Here is a 21,628-nt window from a genome sequence, read left to right on the forward strand (position 1 = left end):
ATGCATTCCCTTCCCTTCCCCAACTATTTCTGACTTTTCTTTCTCTCCTTCTCTATTCCCTATAGACAAGCATAAGCGAGCTCAGACTTAGGATAAGCTTTAACATTTTCATTTTGGTAGCAAGTTTTTGGTTATGGATATCCACTGTTTTATATTGTATAATTATTAGGTTTGTATTGATTTTTACTGTTGTATATTATATTATCATTTTTGTACTGATTTTTGTTTCATATGGATAGTGTATGGTTTAGGCCTATGTCTGTAAGTGAACCAAAGTCATGTCAAGTTTCCATTTTGTATGTCAAGTCTCCATCTCGTGTCCTCTGTCTGGGCATCCCCTGTGTTGCAACTGTACTGTAGTCCTCCCCACCCCCCACAGCTTCCCAGTTCCTCGTGGCTGTCCTGCACTTTTTGCCAGCAGCTGGAGCCTTTCTCCAGCTCCCAGCACCCACTGCTGCTCCCTGCAGCTTCTCTAGCTGCCCTGGAGCCATCCTCTGGCTCCCCACACCCAGAGCCCCTCTTTAACACTCGCACTTTCTCATAGTCCCGTTTTCCCCCTCCCCACCTACCTTTTCAGCTCCCCCGTAGCTCTGGCCTCTGTGCAGCATCCTCCCCTTAAACTAAAGTTACCCCTGAACCTCAGTTCTTCAGCCCAGGCCCCTCTAGTCTACTGGTTCTAATCCTAGTCCTGGTAACTTTCACGCCCAGGAACTTTTACTTTCTTACCTTAACCTTTCCCCAGGTATCCCAAGTACACCAGGCACATACATACATATCACAACACCCAACTTAAAAACTCACTGGTGTGTACATGTAGGTGGGTGGTATGTATGTGAATTAGTGAATACACATATACATATATAGGTATCATTGTGTGTGTGTGTGGTATATGAATTAGTAATCCACATATGTGTATTGGATGTGCAGGTGTTGGTAACAGATTCTGTCTAAATTTGGTGTGTGTAGCATGTATGGGCTTAAACTGGTGATAGGTGGGCATGAACCTAGACTGGTTATTTTGAATGTGTTTGCATCAGATTTGCTAGTGTATGCTTAGTGGGAAAGTATGCACTAGTGAGTGTACGTGTGCTTAATTGATTTTTTATGTGTGCATGTGCAATTGTACACCACACCCTCCTGTCTAACAGCATAATATTGAGATTCTGAGCGTTGGCCTGAGCCTCTGGGCAACAAAAGTGACTTAGACAAACTGGAGGATTGGGCCAAAAGGTTCAACAAGGACAAGTGCAAAGTCCTGCACTTAAGATGGAACAATCCCATATACCAGGACAGGCTGGGGACCAACTGGCTGGGCAGCAGCTCTGCAGAAAAGGACCTGGAGGTTACAGTGGACAATAAGCTGAACATGAGCCAGCAGTGTGCCCTTGTTGCCAGCAGAAGGCTACCGACACCCTCAGCTACATTGGTAGGTGTGTTGCCAGTAGGTCAGGGGAAGTGATTAATTCCCTCTATTCAGCACTGGTGAGGCCACATCTGGAGAGAGAGATCAGTGGAGGGCAACAAAAATGTTGAGGGGGCTGGGAGACATGACTTGTGAGGAAAGACTGAGGGAACTGAGCTTATTCAGTCTGGAGGAGACTGAGAGGGGATTTAATAGCAGCCTTCAACTACCTATAGTGGGTTTGAAAGAGGATGGAGCTAAACTGTTCTCAATGGTGGCAGATGACAGAACAAAGAGCTTAAGTAGCAGCAAGGAAGGTTTAGGTTAGCTATTAGGAAGAATTTTCTCACTAGGAGGGTAATAAAACCCTGGGACAGGTTATCCAGACAGGTGGTGAAAGCTCCATCCTTGGAGGTCTTCAAAACCCAGCTAAAGTTTTGACTGGGATGGTCTAGTTGGGGATGGTCCTGCTTTAATCAGGGGGTTGGATTAGATGACCTCCTGAGGTCCCTTCCAACCCTCACTTTCTGTGAGTCTATGATTCTGTGTCAGAGGTGGTAGTAATGAACAAGCGATAGATCATTCTAGATCAGATGCAAGTAAAATATGGCCCATGAGCCAAATCATGCCCAGCAGGCACTTTCATCTGACCCATGGGCACCTACCAGCAAATTGCATCCTGCCTGGCCCTTCTGCCCAAAACTGTGGAAGCAAGGCACCCCCTTCTTTACAACCCCAACATACCCTATTGCACCTTGCTTCCACCCTCGTGGGACCAAGGACCTAGCTCAGCCAGCAGCGGCCACTGGGAGGGAGGAGCTGCTGCGGCCGCCCCAGGGGGACCTACTTGGCTTCCCAGGCATCCCACTCGCTCTGGGAAAGACAGAGCCTGCCTTATCTCCTCATACTTACATCCCTGGCCTCCTCCGTCCCAGGGGCGGCCCTCAAAGGCTGTCACGACACCCTCACCCTGGCTGAGGTCGTTCTTTACTGTTGTTATATTAGTTTCGTGTCTCTTAATTCTACTAACATTATATCTGATCTTCCCCGAGGGCCCCGCTCCGGAAATGCCACCAGGAACTGCACCTGCAGATGACATATCCACCAACCTCCGAGTTTTGCAGCCCCAGCCGCTCAAGAGCCGCCGTGGGGCGGAGCGAGACTGGAGCGGGTCCCTGACTTCCGCCGCTGGCTCCGCCCACCCGGGGGCGCGGCAGCCTGATCAGCCCCGCTTCAGTCTCCGTCTGAGCCTCCGCTTCCGCCTGGCGGCCGAACCGCAGTGCGCAGGCGTGGCCTGGAGCGCGGGGTCCCACCTACCTCATGGCGGCGCGGGGCCGGCTGTTCCGCGCCCTGCCGCGCGCCCGCGTCTCCCAGGTAACCGGCTCAGCGCGGCGGTGAGAGCTCTCCGGCCCGCGGGCGGCAGAGGCAGGGGAGGGCCGGCGCTCGGGCTGTGCAGGGTCAGTGGGGCGGGACCGCCGCGCGGGCGGCCCAGGAACCGGCCTCTGGCCCGAGGCCGTCTCAGCGTCGGGCTGGTTGGGGGCGACGGGGAGCGGGGGAATGGCCCTTTCCAGCTACACCGCCAGGGCCTCTCTCTCCAGCCCTGCTCGCAGCGTCCCAGTCACACAGTACTCGCTAGTGCCGCCGTAGGAAATGGTGGGTATTGCTTCTCGACTGCTTGAAGGCTCAGCTCAAGCACAGTCTGTGCTTGCCTGGCAAGGGAAACACTGTGACCACGGAGGCAGTCTTCCTAGCCACACCGAGGAAGACTGCTCTCCTGGCAGGGGCTAGTACCTGCCGGGGTAATTTAACCTCTTACTTAGCTGCTGGAGTGGGACAGTCTTGGCTTTAAGCCCATTTTGTGGAGCTGGGAGACTTCTCCCTGGCCTGCCTCTGGGGCCTTACAGCTGAGAGCAAGCAAAACTCAGGGGCATTTGAACCCCAGACCTCCAGGTTTGGGCCTGCACGTGAGATGCCTGCCAAAGGTTTTGGAAACATCTGAAGCACCAGATGGTGGTGGAGGATGTGGTAGGGCCAAGAACTCAGTGTTTCTTTAGATATTTCCTGGTTTCCACAATCAGTTTCTAGGCTTGTCCTTCCCTCCAACAGTTATCTACATCAGTAGTTTTCAGCTGTTTTTTTAACTCAAGGCACTTCTCCATAACTTTCCTGAGCTTAGTTGTGCCCTAGTTGAGAACCGTTATTCTGAAGTTTCAACTTGCGTACTTTTTATCTGGGCTGCTGCACTTTTTTTGCCCCCAGGTGGGGAGTGGGAGATGTCTATGTGCCTCTGTTTCCAGGCTGGCCTTATAGAGCCTGACCAGAAAGCAGCAGGAATGCCCTTTTCAGAACTACTGATTTGTATTTTATTTCAATGCATGGGTGCCCCTTTTCCAAGAGAAAAGCCTGTTGGACTGTCTGAGAAGAGGCTACAGGTCTGTCCTGTATCTTGGTGCTTTTGCAGTACCTGACAAGAGCCATATAGGCTTCAGTTGCTCCCCACTCTGTGCAGCCATAGGGGATAGAGACTTGCTGTTTTAAGAGTGAAACTGAGATGCAGCAGTTGGTTGCTGCAGTGGGGTAGGGATATTAATTGCACTGGCTTGCTTCATTTAGGTGAATGGGATTTATTTAGGTTTTTTAGCTGAGCAGTTGGCTTTTCTATGGAGACAGTGTTTTTAATTCCATAATATCCCTCTGACTGAATATGGTGGATTTTTTTTTGTAGAGCAGATGATCCAGAGGTAGTATTAAGTAAAGAACTGTCAGCTTGCTTGAGGAAAGCTTGCTTGTGGAGTAGGTAGACCATAGTGAATAAACGGGGATCTACAGTTTCACAGCTCTCTTCTTGTGATTCATAACCTTGTACTAATTTAATTTTCAGTGTGATGTATTACTCACCAAGAGTCCAGTTTGCTGTGAAAAAAATAATATAGAATTTCAGTGGGTGTGGGTGTGTGCATGTGCGCAAGCAGCACAGGATATACTGCGTTATGAGGATGCTGTCGTATCAGAAACCTGAAATATAACTCCAAGAAGTTCATACTGAAGGTTAAACTTTAAAATACATAAAAATCGAAATTCATAGTTACAGTACCCAAAACCCCCTGAATTCTGCCTTGAAAACCATGGATGGAAGGAAATTGAAAAGGAAACATGAGGAAAAATGAGACTATGATGTCTATTTTTTTCCTCAGCCAAATATTGTTAGAAACATTCAGTTTGCTTAGAAAAAGTGTACATCATTGCTGAATATACGTTTTTTTTAACATAACCTCCTCTGTTGATGGCCTTTTTCCACTGGTGAACAAAGGCGTATATCCCAAAATTGCATCCTAATGTTGTCCTTGTTTCTGCTTGAAGCCACTATTCTACAGCCTCCATCGCTTTGCTGTCATCCCAGAAATGTCACCCTCATGGTCTATCCCTCATTCTCCAGGCTGTATGGAGGATGGGGCATTATAGCTGATCCAGCAGTGCAGTTACAACAGCTTGTGCCCTGGTGAAGCATAGGCAAGGGCTATCATGCAGGAGCACCTCAGACATGTCTCTGTCTTCACATGTGATATTTCAGTTTCTTCTGAGTCTAGACATAGACATCATAGTCTATTGTCAACCCACTCCTCCAGGCAAGAAGTTGAATATGCTCCATGTCCATGGCTTGGTTAGGAGATCAAAATTAATAGGTATACTTTCTGATTGACCCACAAACGTTGTCAGATTATGTATCCCTTTCCCCAGTGGAAAAAAGCCATTTACACAGGAGACTGTTAGAACAAATAAGACTTCAATGATAATGTACAATTTCTGTCCAAATTTAATAATTTTTGGTATTACTATGCTGAGGGGAAAAATAGGCATTATCTTGGGACTGACCTTTGTGTATTTAAAAATCAGTTTTATTCTAGAACATAGACTTTTTTTTGTTTTTTGGAGGATTTCAAAGGTATGATACCATTGTCAAAACCAGTAAGATAGACTTTGCTAAGTAATTAAAGAAAAGAGTAATGTTTTTAATACAAAGCAAGATATAGTGTCTCAGGCAAAACACAAAGTATTTGTATGCCATTTCATGCTTAAGTTTCCTCACTGCTCTTGATTGCCCTTTGGGATTTGGCCATTGTCCTTTCATGCTTCCAGGTCTCCCATGGAAAATTTGCCAATTAAAACATGCCTCTGGAGTGGCCTGCTCTGGGGAGATCTAGTTTTGTAACTTCAGTCTCCTCTCGGTCAACTTCAAATTTTATTTATCTGACCAAGGTAACTCACTGGTTAGTCTCTCCCTTAATGACCACTTACCTGGAGGCCAGATTTAAAAATCTGGTTTATTTTGCTTTTATTTCACCAGAAGCCTGATACAAGTCTACAATAAGAGAGTCTAAGCCTAGGATAGGCAACCCCTGGCATGCATGCCAGTTAGTGGTGCATGGAGACATTTTCTCCAGGAGGCAGGAGGTATGTGAGGAAATTGTTAATATATATATGCATTGTTTTTTTTAAGTTGCTGCTTCAGGCTCTCCCAAGCAGCTACAGGTTCCAGCACTGCAGCAGGCACCTGGGGTAGAGTCAGGAGAACACAGTCTATATTCAGCTGAGTCTGCCCCCTGTCCCTGGGCTGCACCCCCAGCCTACCCCAGCCCAGCCCCTGGAAGGGGCTTCACGGGGGCAGAGCTGCTATGCTGGAGGCTCCCAGCAGGTAAGTGAGCCCTGGGCCTGGCTGGGACATTGGGCAGGCAGATGTCCCATCCCACTCAAGAAGGGGTAGCACCGGGGTGCCAAGCCCTAGGGCTGGATGCTTGGGGCAGGGTTTGGGCAGTGCAGAGAGAAGGTGCTGTGGGCAGGCCAGCCCGGCCGGGCCATTGGGAAGGCAGGGGCTGGGTGGGAAGTGGGGCTGCCCAAGGGCTCTGTGGGCTCAGGATGCCGGGCTCAAGGTGCTACCAGCTCCAGGTTTGGCCTCCCTGCACGCCAGGCACAGCTCAAACAGGGCGGAGCCACCCTGGTGTAAGGGTGTGGCTGTGGGCCTTGAGAACAGCTGCCATGGCTGTCCCAGCCTTGCCCACCTGCAGTTGCCCTCCAGGGGCCAGGGCAGGTGCGTGGAGGGTCTCTGTGCTGCAGGCTCCCAGCTGGCTCAGTCCTGAATGTCATTTGTGGCAGCTGTTCCCGGGGCCTAGAGGGCTCTGGAGGCCAGGCCCTTGTACCAGGGGTGGATCCACCCCGTTTGCACTGCGCCCAGCACACAGGGAGGCCAGGCTCAGAGCTGGGAGCCGCCAGAGCCCAGCATCCTGCCCCAGCCAGGTGTCATCCCCTTGCAGGCAGGGCAGCTGCTGCCCATCCCCACGGAGCTGCACAGGCTGGGCCAGGCCACACATCAGGTGCCACTGGGCATCCCCACATGTCCACCCGACCTGCCTGCAGTGCCTCCCCCTGCATCTACTGCTTTCTGCACCACCTGGATCCAGCACTCGGCACCCTGGTACTGCACCCATCCCCCAACCCTGGGTAGGATGGGGTATCCACCTGCCCAAGCCTTGGCCAGGCCCTCCGTCCCAGCCCTGGGCCCAGGCTTCCCCTACTCCAGGACTATCGATGAGACCTGAGCACCCCGGCTCTGGTGGCTGCTGCTGGTGTGTCACTGACTCCCTCTGGTGGATGCTGCCTTGGACCAGCGGGTCCAACCCGTAGCCAGTGGTGGTGAGACACGTTGGTGGCAAAGGACACTCCCTCTTTCTCTTTTTCCTTTTTTTCTCTCTCCTTTTTCTTTCTCTCCTCTTTTTCTTCTCTGTTTTCTCCCTTTTTCTTTCTCTCTTGCCCTCTTTTTTTCTCTCTCCTCTCTTTTTCTATCTCTTTTTTTGTCTTTTTTCTCTTCTCTTTTCTTTCCCCCCCTTTTTTCTCTCTCTTCTCTTTTCTCCTATCTTCTTTTTTCTCTCTCCTTTTTTCTGATTCTTTTCTTTTTCTCTCGTCTTTTTCTCTCCCCTTTTATCTTTGTTCTTTCTCTCCTCTCTTCTTTCCTTTTTCTTTCTTTACCTTTTCTCGATCTCTCTCCTCTCCTTTCTTAACAACTTGCTTAACAGAAAAGAATACACAAGGACAAAGGTAGTCTATTAAGTTTTATTTATTGTCACCAGGTTTAGAATTTTTAGAAAATCTGATATTTACCATAAAAATAACTTTTATTAACTATATTAATATGCAGTGCATCCTCCCATGTACGCCTTGCCTCCCGGTTTTGTTTTTCTGGCATGCTGGCCCTCCGGCACCTTACAGAGTAGATGTTGCATTTTTTTTCTGCGCTCTGGCCAAAAGTGTTGCCTACCCCTGGCCTAAACCATAAAGTTCATAAAGTCAAACTGAAATTTACAAGTGGTGTGTGGACAGGTCCCCTAAATATATTCTTAACTTTGACAGCTTTTCCACATATCTCATTTATTTTCATACCACATGCTTCCAAATAGGACAGCTACTTTACCAGCTATGGAATTATCTCTCTCAGCTAGAGTCTAGTTGTATGCAGAACACTTTAAGAGCCTTAGTTCAGCTGCAGCTGTGAGAGAGTAAAACCTGTAGCTGTTGCCATAATATCATCTGCTGGGCAGCAGCAAGGAAGTAGACAGAGAGGGCAGGATTCCCCTCCTTAGCCTAGCTCCATGCACCTAGAACTTTCAGCCCCTGTAAAAATCAATCTCCTCAAGACATGCACTCCAGTTTTCCATCTCCAATTTTTGGATAAAAGGCATGTATGGTATGCAGATAAATATGGTAGTTTTGTTAGGCAACTTCATTATTCTCCTAAATTGGAAAATGTCATGCAGGATCATGGACCAGGGGCCTGAAAGAGAATGCTGCTATTCGATTTCAAACTATTTGAAGATGCATAGTCTTAGTGTTAAACTATTATTCTAATTTAAAAGTCTAAAATATTTTATTTGGCAAACACTTCTCTGCAAGTCTGACACGATCTGTTGTCACCTCATTGTTCTTGGATTTTGTACTTGAAGCTTGAAATGCATACTTCCAATTTTTCATCTTGAAATAATGGCACTGTGTATTCTAAAAACAGCTTTCATTCTGGATTGCTTTTCCTTTTTGCCATCTTGCACTTTCCATGTGTTTCAACAAGAACAGCAGATAGCTTTGAAGAGATCACATCTTTTTATGATATAACTAGGGAACATTCTGTCTCTGCCTGGAATCGTTTTGTCTCCTAATTTGCTTGTGTACTCTGTGCTCAGTGATGACATCAAAGGGAAACAAGCACAACTATTTGACATCATGCTCATCGGCTTGAATATAACAAACTATTTATTTTTATTAAAAGATGCTTTATTTACAACATCAGTTGATGTTGTCTAAAGTTCTGATCTAAAACCTAAAGATTCCTATTTACTTCAGTAATCTTTAGCTAAAGGGTTTTTCCCCCTACAATTTTTTTGATAAAGCATAGCTAATTTGAATGTAAATACTGCCACAGCAGAGCAGATACCTGCTATTTTGTGTCTCTGAAATGACCACTTCCAGATGTTTTAGAGCAGTGGTGGCCTGCCTTATTGGCAGACAGACCACAAGTCAAGCTCCGTTCCCTCAGTGCTACTCTGATCCCTGCCCCTCCAGTGGCTTTCCTGATAGCTTGCACTTTGAAGTGCTGGAGTGAAGGTGGGGGTGGGAGATGTAACAGGGAGCCAGGGGCTCCTTTACTCCCTCCTTTAAGGAAATTTTGTAGCAGGTAGCTGAGCATGAGCTAGCTGCACTACAGCAAGCAGGCCAACCATCAAGCTCAAAGGGAAACTTATGCTTAATTAGGGTCACCTGACTGGAAGGGGCAGTGCTCTAGGGCACATAAACCCAATACTAGGAGAAAAGATGGTCAGTCTGGCCCTGCAGGTGAAGTGGGAAGCGCCTCTACCCAGGAAGGCTTCAGAGGAGTGCATGGCTGGCAGCTAAAACTGCCCTGGGATTACAAGTAAGGTGCTGAGGAGTGATGGGAATATAGCCCAGGGAAGCTTGTGGTACAGCCAGTGAACTGGGGTTTATGTTTGGACCCAGTGCGGGGTTAGTTTTCATTATAACTAGTGAGTTTACTTTTTTTGTTGCTAATTACACCAGTGGACTGGGTATGTGGCTGTAAGAGAATGTGAGGAAGCCACAGTGGGTCACCCAAGGGGTACATTGTAGTTAACCCACAGCAGGGTGCCAGAGACACCTGGGTGTTTTGAGCTGTGTTAGGGCTGGGGGCTCAAGACATGGAGCAGGCTTATACAGAGTAGCCCCTAGAGAGGGGCTGAAGCCAGGGACACAGTACCTGACAAGTACGGAGAAGGACTGGAGCCCAGGAGTCAGGCCCAACACAGTGGGCCTAGACAAAAGGACACAGCTAGAGGAAAGGGGTGGAAGCTGAAGAGGCTGAGGCCCCAAGGAGGGTGTGAAGTCTTGATGCTGTACTGGTGCAAAGTACCTGCTGAATAATTAACTGTTAACATCTGCAGAAGGTGTGGGTATGGCTGTAGGGAGGGTTAGAGGCAGTGAAATGAACCCTTAAGGCAGTTAGCGCATTTGAGCACAGACAAGCTGGATGGTCCCCACTCAGCACCTGAAGGGCAAGCTGAGGGGGGAGGGGGGTGTAGACTGGGTTGGAGAGGCACCCACTGACTGATACTAGACAAAAGCTTACTCTGGGGCAGCCTCCCTTTTCAGAAACCAGTAACTACATCAAAGTATGGCAGGAAGGAGAAGGGGGAGAATACCTGAGGAGCTGGAGCAGGGTAGGAGTTGTATGGCCACCAGGGAGTATCACAGCCACCCTGGGGCCTGGCACCTGTTACAGGGGGACTCAAGCCTCTGGTTGCATGGAGCAGAACAGAGGCAAGATGTTGCTGTAAAGAAGTGTGCATCATTGCCAAGAGCCAGATGAACTTTTCCTTGTCCCTGCAACTGCTGCACCTTTTATTATGGCAAGCCAGGCTTCAAAGCTCTAAATTTGTCAGTTGCTGCCAAGCCAAGAAAGGGTTAGCCTGGCTTTTGGCAATGACACTTGACATCTCTTCTTGCAGCAGTGTCCTGTCCCTATTCTACTCTAGGAGGGCAGAAGCTTCAGCTCTGCAGCACCCAAGGTTCATGTGCCTACTGTGTCACGTCTAGCACAGATTGACCACCCCTGCTTTAGAGGAACGTGTAAAAATAAATAAATAAATAAATAAATAAATAAAATAAAAAAATAAAAAAAATCTGAAGATTCCAATCATGGAAAATATGCTGATACAACAGTTTCTCTGATGCCAATCAACTGGTTCATACCATACAAAGGATAACGTTCATTTCTTTTAAAAAAATTGTTTTTGAAATGTTTGTTAAAATACCTGTAAGATCTGATTATCTAGAGAAACATCAGCCATGGTTAGTAAAATCCAAAGTATGATTTTTAGGTAGACTTTAGTTTATGGAGCATTGTATAAAATGATTTCCTCTGTCAGTGTTAAGCTGGCTTTCTTTCAGCTGTTCCCTTGCTCCTATATCAAAAGAAAATAAATAGGACAGTCTACCTTCTGTACACCATTTATTATTTTATATATTGTATTTCTGCTACACTGTTTGCTTCCTCTAAACTATGCTTAGGCTCAGATCCTCAAGAGCAGTTAAAGTTGTCTAACTCCTCCTGACATCAGTGTTAAGCTTTTGAAAATTTAGACCTTTGTCCTTTCTCCTTTTGTTCTAATGTAATTTATTATTAAGTCATTAAGGACTGAGCATACCTTTCCCATAAAACTTAGGAATGTTCATTAGGCCAGAAAGAAGCATCTGCTCTTTCTCACTTTCAGGGGTTAGCATTAGTTAGTATGCAGTGGTACAGCATATATTTTAGGGCTACATTGGTCGCAGCTACATTTAAACTTCCTTGTTAAAAAGTTACTAGAATTTCTGGGTGGACAAAAAAGTTTCCTAACTTGCCTGTGTGATGCTTTGTCTATGCCAGTGGTGTTCAAACTCTCTGGCCCTGCAGGCCAGATGATTGGTGCAAGACAGGATCCAGTGCAGGGTCAGCATACAGGATCAGTCTGTGGGTATAGTCTGGTGTGCCAGTGCAGGCCATGGCCTGACCCTACATGCTGGCTCTGGATCAGGCTGTGGTTACCACATGCTGGTGTAGTACACCATGTGGAACCATGTCATCTGGGCTGTGGGGCTCCCTACAGGTCCAGAACTTTGGCAATGGGAGAGCAGTGGCAGCATTAATTGCCACAGCTCTGGGAACAATTATCACTGCTACTGCTCCTCCATTGGACCCATGGGGAGACCCACAAGCTGGATGACATGGGCTCTGCTGACCAGTTCCAGCCCTGGGGTCGTAGGTTGAACACCACTCTTCTATGTTGTTGTTTTTTTTGCCTGGAGTACCTGTGCAAGAAAGAGCCTCTATTATAGACAGATGCAAAACATTTTCAGGGCATGAATTCACTCTGTTCATTACAGTAGGTATGGACATTGAACAATGTGTGATAAATGTTGTTTCTCTAATTTAACACTAATGAAAGTTGCTAAGTTTACATTCCCGGATTGTGAAGTTCTATGTAAATATCACCAGTACAGGTGATAAACTTCCTCCAAATTGCCCTGCTTTCAAAGGCCACATCTAAGGGTTGACTGGAGTTTGTAGTTCTGGTTTAACTTGTAAATAACATTTCTAGTTAACTTGCACAGTAAACAGTACTTTAGATATTCCAGAATTGTCTCATGATGCAAGCTTCTGTTTTTCGCAGGACCTCAGCTTTTTCAGAGAGAAACTTGAATTGCAATAGGACCACACACTCGAGGTGTGGCAGTCCCTGAGAATGGAGTCATGGATGCCACTTTGGACTATTCAGATTTTAGATCTTTCTGCTAAGGCTGCTAATAAGGCAAACAGTTGTGTTTTGTGGTAACTTTTGTTATTTGAGCTAGAGGTGCACCGATAAAGATTTTCTCGGCTGATACCAATAGCCGATTATTAACCACCTATATCGGCTGATACTGATCCACTAACTGATTTATAGGAATGCAGCTGGGCAGCATGGAGAGCAGCTTCCTTCAGGTAAGTCTGTGGAGGGGAAGAGATGTGGGGGGGGCAGATTGAGGCCCCCACAGTGAGGGAGGGAGAGGGGCAGGAGCTGCGGGTGCTGCCTAGCCAGAGCAGTGAATAGGACCCTGGGGCAGGGCAGGGAGCAGGACAGAGCCACAGGTGGCTCATTCATGGGGTCAGAGTCCCAGTAATTAAAAATGGTGGTGAGAGCACTTGAACTAAAGCTCAGTGAATGAGCTTTAGTTCAGTCGCTGCTACCACCATTTTTAACCATGGGAATGCTTTGAACTGGAGCTGAGCTGAGCAGGGTGAGGGCGGATGCAGGCTGTAGGCTCTTTACACTGCTGCTTTTGCCGTGGGGGCCCCACACCGATCATGCGTCCCCTGCCCACCCGACACTGCTGTTGGGCAGGTAGGGGGTGCACAGCCAGTGTGGCGCTCCCGAGGAAAAGACAGTAGGGCAGATAGCCCCTAGTCTATGGTGAGCAGCCCGCATTCTCCCTGTGCACAAATCTGGAGTGGGGCACTAGCCTTCCCCATGCCTCTCCTGCGGGGTGCATGCAGTGACAGAGAGCCTCTCTTCCTCCCCATACCCCCTGGACAAGCTGCTTGCAACTCCATCTCACTCCCTGACCCAAGTCCCGTTCATTGCCCTGGCTGAGCAGAGCCCTCTGCCCTGTCCCTTCCTCATCATGGGGGGGCCTTGATGTGCCCCCTCCCCCATGCACTTTCCTTTCCCTATGCCCCTTCCCCTCCAAAGACTTACCTGTAGGGCGCTGCTCTTCATGTTGCCTATTTGTATTCCTCTATTTGCACAGAGTGTCCAAGGACCTGGGGCCAGAAGGCGTATTGCAGTTATGGGTGATCATTATCGGCTACACTAGCCAAAAAAGCTGATGGCTGATAATGTTTATTTTCCTTTTATCAGTGCCAATCCGATATCCAACTAATATATCGGTGCACCTCTAATTTGAGCATGTGTTCATAAGGAATCAGACTGACTCCATTCCTCATCAGTGCACACTGGCCAGTAAACACTTTTAAGGATGGCTTCTTAGTTCATTGAGTTTAAATGCTTTATCTGATATCTGTTAATCTGATATTTGTTGGAAGGAAAAACATCCTGGCTGCTTCTACACGTATGCACCTTGCAAGTGCTCCTCAGTTCCTTTATTAAAAAGGGGGAGTATTTTGTATGTTGTTCATTTTGGGCTAGAAATTAATGGCTAGTACAAGGATGGACGGTTTGTATTATTTTCCCCTACTCTACATTTCTTTGATACTGTCTAGCATTTTCCTCTACTACTAGAGGGAGAACTCCAAGAACCAGAGTGAAATTAAGTTGATTTTTTATTTTTGTTCAGTTATGCCTATAGAAGTTGGAATAGCTGCAGGGATAACTGGTGATACTGCTCAGTTTTTATGCTGTTCTAGCTTGGTGAAGCTGTGAGCAGCAGCAAAGATGCCAAAACTGTCTTCAGGCACAGTTACATAACTGCATCAGTTTTTTAATCATATTTAGATGGCTTATTCACATAACCAATTAAAGCTTATAGTTCTCAGGAATGGAGTTTTAAAGTCTCTTGATAGTAATTATTTGCAATCTTCATATGGGGTATGCCTCTTCTTGGATACAGTGATATCACTGTGTGTTGTGATACAAAACTTTATTTTCATTTTAGTTTTTCTCACAAAGACCTATAGTCTTCATGCTCAACTCCATGCCATGTACACATTACTTCCTCTGTCACAGTGGGGGCCAACCTTTTTGGCAGATGTGCCTCAAATTAACCCAGAACCCTTCCTAAGTGCCGCTCTCCTTCCCCTGCTTGATCTGCTCTGCTCCCTACCCTGTATTACCTGCCCAATCTTCTGCTGTTTTCTATTCTCTGATCTTCTACTTTGCTGCTTGTCCCCTTCATCACCTGTAGTGTGCCACATGCACAGCCTGCCTGCATCATGTATGGCACATGTGCCATAGGTTGTCCACCCCTGCTCTAATGAATATATGTTTGTTTACATGTGGAACTGAACATTTGAAGTAGAGTTCCTAGAGAGTGTAGTTTTTATATTGCCAACCATTTTCTGATAAGATCCAAGGTAAGATCTCCAGGTCTAAAGCAGTATATAAAAGGTTGGTGTACTGGAAAGTAAGTTTTCAGGTTTGAATGGCCTGAATTGTCTTCCTCACAATGTCTGAACTGTGATTATCACTGAATTAATGTACTTCAGGGATGCTCAACCCACAGCTTGCAGGTCAAATCTGGGTTGCAGAACTATAGCATCTGGCTTGCAGGGATCTCCACGGGTTGACAAATTTGGTGTCAGGGGTGTGGTGGAAGCTCCACTTGGGCCGTTGCTGCAAGGCCATATCATGCCCCAGGCTTGCCCCCCATGGGGCTGGATCAAGCCACTCTGCCCCTGTATGTCCAGATTGGCACTGCTCTGCCCTTACCCCCTCTCCATACATCCAGATTGGGACCAGGTCATTCTTACCCCCTGCATGTCCAGCTCAAGGCTGAAGTGTTCTCTGCCCCCTCATCTGGCTGGATCAGGGCTGGTCTCTGCAGATCAGACCCCTATTGTGTCCATCCCATGTGCCAGATTGAGCCAAGTGGCTGGATCCTGCCTGCCAATGGACCTGCCACTGTCCAGCCAGCCAGCTGAGTGAAAAAGTTGGGTCCGGCTCTCCATGAGTGGTAGCATTACTTCTGGTTGTGATCCAGACAGATGAAAGGTTGGATGGGATGAATCAACTATTAGATGGAAGGACCTCAAAGAATATGCTCCTCTTGCTTGAAGTATTATTTCTGATGCTTATAAGTGGCCTTCCCTCTGAGTATTGTGCAAGTTTCCTGGAGTGGTGTTGTGAGGGGATGTTGTACTGCTGGAGGAGCTGTCTATCGAGTGAGACGGGTCTTAGGTTATTCTATGGATCTAGCAGTCACTTACTGTCCTGAATATTTAACTAACTGCTGTGTTTCACACCCAGAAATTGGTGGAATCTCTGTGGTGGGTCAAATGGTGCTTCCTTGGTACAGTTTAACCTATTAAGACTTAGGAGATTCTGGATGTTAGAAGTTTCCCAGTACGATAGTTAATAGAAAGTGAATATTCTGAAATGGACTTATTTTTGTTTTTATTTTTTCTTTCTTTTCTAAGTTGGTTTTCTAATATTCAGTTGAATCCACTATCCCACTACTTTTGCGTTATTTCACTGTCTTCTGCCAGGGAATAGAGAGAATTGTATCCCATGCCAGCTATTTCTATATGCTCTCCGAAATGTTATTTTGGCAAATCAGTATTTGGGGCGTATGTGTTTTAATGTAGAGTTAATATGGACATACAGCATTTCTAGCTGGGCAGTGCTGAGGGAGTCAGTTGACTTCATAACTCTTTAAAATCTACCTTATCCCTTCCAAACTCTTCATTCCATGGTTGATTATGGCTCTTGCTTCTTGTAACGGTCTTGATGTTCTGCCAATCAGGCTATCCTTTGTTCTGCAATTCTGCTGTTTGTTAGCTACTCCTGGTAATGAATCTCCTATTTCACAGCCTTGAAGATTGCTTTTAACTCATTCCATATCTGTTTTTGCTTGGATCTGAATAATACAGCCCTAGGTTGCTAGCATATTAATAAAGCTTCCAGTTTATTTTTAACTGCAGAAAAATGTGTGTTTTTGTATGTGATAATATAACTTCACTATCTACACCCCCCTTTTCAAAATTCTAGATCTGTCCATGCCCCTGGCCTAAAGGATACCAGCATACTTTACAAACTTAAACTGTAATTATTGCTGAGGTGCTTGGACTGTGTAAAATTAACAAAAGTATCCACATCCCACTAGGCTCCAAATAACTTATTCAAAGAATCATATTTGTTGTCTAGCTCAGAGTTGGTTAAGAAACCAGCATTTTACTTCAAGAGATGTAGTCATGAAACTGACTAGTTTGATCCTTTACCATCTGGATACAGTAAAGGATGGCATTTTTTCACAAGCTCACTGGATAGTATCCAGAAAATAATATATTTTGTCCATCAAAAGAGCCAAATTGTTTGTGTTAGGGTTTTTTTTGGATCATGAGACTTACTGGATGGAGATCAGAATTGCCAGAATCTCTGTGTTTTCTGTCACTTCACTTTCCCCATACATTCATAGTCCAAAATGCACTTGTGACTAAAATCCTAGAATCTCTGTAAATGAGGTTCCTATCCAGGTGTATTACCTGGAGCGATCTTGGTGGTTAGTGTTTGTGCAACTTCCTACAATTTTACTTCCATTCATAATCTCTGAGTCACAATCAAGTTTCATACTGCGATCATTTCAGTCTCTACCTCATAGTGTCAATTTAGCCATTCAGTTTAAACAGAAAGAGTCCAGCTAATGTGCAGAACATTCTTATTAGCAGAACCTTTCCTACTGTTAGAAAGCCTTACCTGGTTAAGTAGAAGTTGTTTCCAAGGCAGGCTAGCCATCATTAACTATCTCCTTCCAAGGTGCAGATCTGAGAGTACCTACTAAAATAAAATAATTTTGGACTGTTTGAGGTTACTGGAAGTTACTAATGATCACTTCTGTCATTTACCCTTCCATTCATGTAACATTTTGTATTTTTGCTCAGTGTTCGGGCAAGAAGATTTCACTCCTCAGCAGGTTGTCAAGCCACGCTTGTAACAGTTATAAAATTATCCTCTGAATCTGGGACAGCACTGGTCCAATACAGCACAACATTACGTCTTGGGGAACCAAGGATCACACCTAAACTAGGATCTGCCCTTGGGGTGAAAAGGGCACATAGATGTCCTACTTAAAGAACTATTTATAAGCATTATTTACAATAGACACTGGGTCTCCCAAAGTGCTCTCAACAGATCCAGAAATTTGGCAGTGGTAACCATTGATTTCCTCCCCCCCTGCCAAATTGTGGGCCACACTTCCTAACCAACCCCCCGCCCTGCCATTCCCTGAAGCCAGGCTGGGTTGGGTAGTACCCCTCCCCCCCACTTCTGGGTCGGGGTGGGCCATTCCTCCTTTCCCTGCAGAGCTGGGTCAAGCTTGTTTGCCTGAAGGGCCATGTGATCATTGAGCACTGCCTATCTGGCCCGCTGAGGAAGAATATTGAGCACTACTGATTAAGATGATTAAAATTTATTATGGAGGGATTCATGTCAATTTAAAGTCAGTTAAAGAATCCTGTTCGTTCTAAGGAATAGCAAGTTGTGGAGTTTTTTGTGATGGGCACTCTTTACTAGGAAATATTGTGACACCCAATTCATTTAACACAGGTCTCTGAACAGCCGTTGACTCTGCCTGAGCTGAATTTGAGCCAGAGACCCTGAAGTGAATGTTTTTAAACAACTGTATCAGTTAAGGCTTCATGTAAATAGTAGCTAACTTTCCCTTCTCTAGGTAATTACCAAAGAGAATAAACAATAAAAACCCATATATTTTTAGCTTCTAAAACTTCCAAATAACAGAGTTGTTAAAAACAAAAATGTGATTTAAAAACCCCACTGACTATAACTTGTTATTCTTTGTTTATATTCCTTTGGGCCAGTCTTGGTAGCATGCAGCTACAAACTCAAACAAAAAGTATAGTAGAATAAAATAAACTCTTCTGGAGCTAGAGAAGGAGATGTATAGATCATATGTTCATATGGTATTTGGATACTGTTGTAATCAAAATATGAAAATGTAGCCAGTTTCCTTAGTAGGAGGGAATAAGGAAATGTGGAGACTTCTACTTTTCTAAAAGGGGACTGGGAATATCTAACAGATGAAGCAAATTTCACTGTAGTTCAGAGAAGAGCAAAAGAAGCTTACAAAATGCTGACAGCTAATCTGTTGAATATTCAAAAGCCTTTATTCTGTATTGTTAATAAATATAACAAATTTGTTGTCTCTGTTATAGTGGACCTGGTGCTTATTCCTTGCTTTTCTTTTTTAGAAACAAATCAGACTTGCTTCTATCAGTTTTACTCTGTGCAAAGAACTGGAGGCGGCTTCTTTTTCTGAAGATAGAACATGCAAGGCAGTGAGTATTAAATACTAAGCCACATTTCCATGTTCTCAAAGCTGGTGTCAAGTTTAAAATACTAAATGGTTTTATTATCAGTTATGTCCCATAATGACATTTTTATAATCTCTTCCCCAAAGTCTGTCCAATTAGAACAGAATTAAATCAACCCACATTATTCATTATTTTTCCCTGCCAGGAACCCACTGACTTTTTTTTTTCCCCCCCTCTTTGGCCTTGTTTGTGCTTGATACTGTTTTAACTCTATTTGTGTAGTTTAAAGCAGGCTGCCCCCCCCCCCATCCCCCCCATGGATATAGATGTACTTGTATGAAGGTACGTTGTATTAGTGTGATTATTTCCATATGGGAATGAGAGTAACTCCCCTATACTAGTTAATGAAGTGGAGTATAGCATGTAAGACAGTGGTTCGCAAACTTTTTTGACTTAAGGCATCTTTTGGAAAATGCCAGCTCTCAGTTTTCACTCATTTTTTACTATAGAAAAATAATAGAGCAATTTGGCTGCAAAGTCACCAGAAAGAACACATCCGGTCAGAATGTTTGTTATGCAATAGGTTCTTGTTTCAAAACTCTGGATTAATTTTGTGAATTGTGTTAGTGTCTGTACAGTATCTTTTAAAAGGATCTCATGGCATCCTGGCTGAGAACCACTGGTTTAAGGCTTCCCTGCCCTCTCCTTTGCTTCCACCAGCTGATAGAGATTCTCTCACAGGCTACTGGTTACGTCTCTTCTTCTTGCAGACCTTGTGGAACCAAAGGCCAGGAGGGTAGACCTGGTAGCTTAGTTGCAGCAAAACCTCTTGGGCTCTATCGTATCTCCATAATTGTTTATTGTGGAAGTGGTGTCAATGTCAATTAACTACCTCCAGATCTCTATTAACTCAGAATTAAGATAGCCAGGCAGTGTCTTGTACTGCAACAGGAAATGCAGTTAATGTACATATCAGCCTTGCTGCATATCTCTGCCCTCTGAGTGATGCTTCAGCACCCCAATCAGGCAACGTAGCAGACTTAATCAATGTTTTGCAAACTGAGATATGCAATTAACTTCTTTTGCAGGGCCACAAGAAAAAAGAAGGGGAGAAAAGGAGGGGGGGGAAATTAAAACCTTTACAGTATCTTTTAGGTTGTTAGAGAGGATACAGTGTAGTAGTAATGACTAAGATGTTCCTTTTTTCTTATCTATCACACGGATATGGACGGAGTACTGTATTTCTTGAATAGAAGATGACTTTGATTATAAGATGACTCCCCCCAATGAAGTAGATGCTATATGTGGAAAATGTATAAATTTATGACAGTTTTCCAGTTAGAGAACTGAATTATTGGGGTTTTACTTTGAATTTGTTCCCCTCCCTTTGCTACAATAGGGAAAGTAAATCTGTGGGGTGAGGTAGTTCTTTCCCCTCTGCTTCCCTCTAACTTTTTCCCCTGGCAGTCCCTTCCCCATCTCCTTCCTTGCAAGATCCTCCTTTTCCTGAACATATGGAAGTGAAGAACAGATTTCAAGAACCTTGAAATTAAACATAGTTTTAACTATTATCATATAATACTCATACACTTAGTTAATCAAGAATTGATGCATCTTACCTCTTTTTTTTAAATTGCCGAAAGTTTTGGCACAGGCACTCCATAAACACACTTTTGAGCAGCCCCTCTTTACATGTAGTATGTATGTAATATAACCTTTTTGGAAAATATATATTGTCTCTCTATAAGATATGATATATATCTACACTCTGAGTATCATTCCATGAAGAAAAACCATAACCTGTTACAAAAACTGCATCCGTGCGCCTGTACAAAGTCCCGCTGGCCACCTGTACCCATTACAATATCTGCACCATGCACCACACACCCACAAAAACTGATCTCTCAGAGCAGGCAACACCTTCCTTTGATCCCCGTCCTGCTTGTGGGGTCATAGACTCAGTTTATCTGTCTTCCATGTCGCTGTTGCTCCAGGTCCTGCTGGAGGACCTGCTGCTGCTCTCGCTATTGCTGTCCTCAGTTTAATTTCTCTCTTCCTCTTCTTCGCTGTCACTGCCCCCCTTCCCTGCCAGGGGTAAGTTGGAAGAGCCTATGCCATGTGTCTGTGCCAGGTGGCTTTGGCTACCTCCTCTCCATCTTCTACTACTGATTTCTGGTAGTAGGACTGGAGTTTACTCGGAGCCATTTTTACACAGTCTACCACCTCTACGTCCATGTTTCTATACAACAGGAGGTTTTTGGCTTTCCACAGGGTGCTCCTGAAGGAAACTGGTTGAAAAGGGCCAATGTGTTCCCTTAGTGTTTGGTGAGGAGCCTGTACAGTGCCGCTTCTCTAGTTAGCCGGTTGATGCTGATCACCGCTTAGAGCTGCTTCACCCTGTTCCTTACCTCTTTGGCACAGGTGCAGAGCCAGAGAAGGTAGTTGATTGTTTCGGTGGCTCCATGGCAGGTGGTCTCCCCAGCTGTCTCTCCCTATACCTCCAGGCCCTCACTGGCAGGGCTTGGTGAGCTATCTGTTCAGGTCCCTGTGATGTTTGCACAGGTTCTTGTGGTCGATGTGCTCCCACACGGCCTGGTACACATTGCCCAAGAGCAGGTCCACAGGCAATGTGATGTCCCTCAGCTTCAGCATCTCCTGGATCTTCTTGTGGTTGCTCATGGTCACACAGCCTATGCTCTGCAGGCTGTACAAACTGGCACTGGTTTAGGATCTCATACAACCACGGTGAGCCCATGATCCACAGTCTGTGGTTGGTTGGGGTGATCACCCCCCAGTGTCTCAGGATGTGCCCTGCAAAATACCTCACCAAGCAGGTGGTTTTGGATTCCATGCTTGTTGCCAGCTTGCAGATCTGGCTCATATACTTGGCCCACAGGAACAGGAGGATGTCTGGCCTGCCCCTGCCCCTGCCTTTCTTGTCCTTGTACAAGGTCTTCCCAGTTACCTTTTCCCATCTGGAACCCCAGAAGGACATGCACATGTCCTTCTAGATCCTTTGGGTGACATGCTTGGAAGAGGGGGAAGACCAGTGCAGTGCACAGAAGCACCAGTAACAACAACACCTTCACAAGCACGATGCACCCCTACCATGGAAAGAGAGTGTATGCACCACAGCCCCAGTCTCTGCTTTACTTTTGCCTCTGTCGTCT

At 45.6% G+C, this 21,628-nt stretch overlaps 1 protein-coding gene and 1 long non-coding RNA gene across 4 annotated transcripts in view; one reads left to right on the forward strand and one right to left on the reverse strand.

The window, feature by feature from the left end:
- Window positions 1-21,379, reverse strand: part of LOC109319131 — a 21,710-nt gene extending 331 nt beyond the window's left edge. Inside the window, exons 1-2 of the long non-coding RNA XR_002103372.1 lie at window positions 21,221-21,379; window positions 6,805-6,808 (exon numbers count right to left, since the gene is read on the reverse strand). This is a non-coding gene — a long non-coding RNA (uncharacterized LOC109319131). The remainder of the gene's footprint in view (window positions 1-6,804; window positions 6,809-21,220) is intronic.
- Window positions 2,665-21,628, forward strand: part of WARS2 (tryptophanyl tRNA synthetase 2, mitochondrial) — a 92,123-nt gene continuing 73,159 nt past the window's right edge. The window contains exons 1-3 of one of the 3 annotated variants that reach the window (XM_019548645.1): window positions 2,714-2,776; window positions 5,540-5,659; window positions 18,396-18,482. In XM_019548645.1, coding sequence (XP_019404190.1) covers window positions 5,570-5,659; window positions 18,396-18,482 — 177 coding nt within the window. In that variant the 5' untranslated portion in view covers window positions 2,714-2,776; window positions 5,540-5,569. Of the gene's footprint in view, window positions 2,777-5,539; window positions 5,660-18,395; window positions 18,483-21,628 lie in introns of all 3 variants that reach the window. The other 2 variants (XM_019548646.1, XM_019548647.1) reach the window with 2 other exon arrangements.

This window comes from Crocodylus porosus, unplaced genomic scaffold (genome assembly GCF_001723895.1).
Source record: "Crocodylus porosus isolate Cpor-Errol unplaced genomic scaffold, CroPor_comp1, whole genome shotgun sequence".
NCBI lineage: Eukaryota > Metazoa > Chordata > Crocodylia > Crocodylidae > Crocodylus > Crocodylus porosus.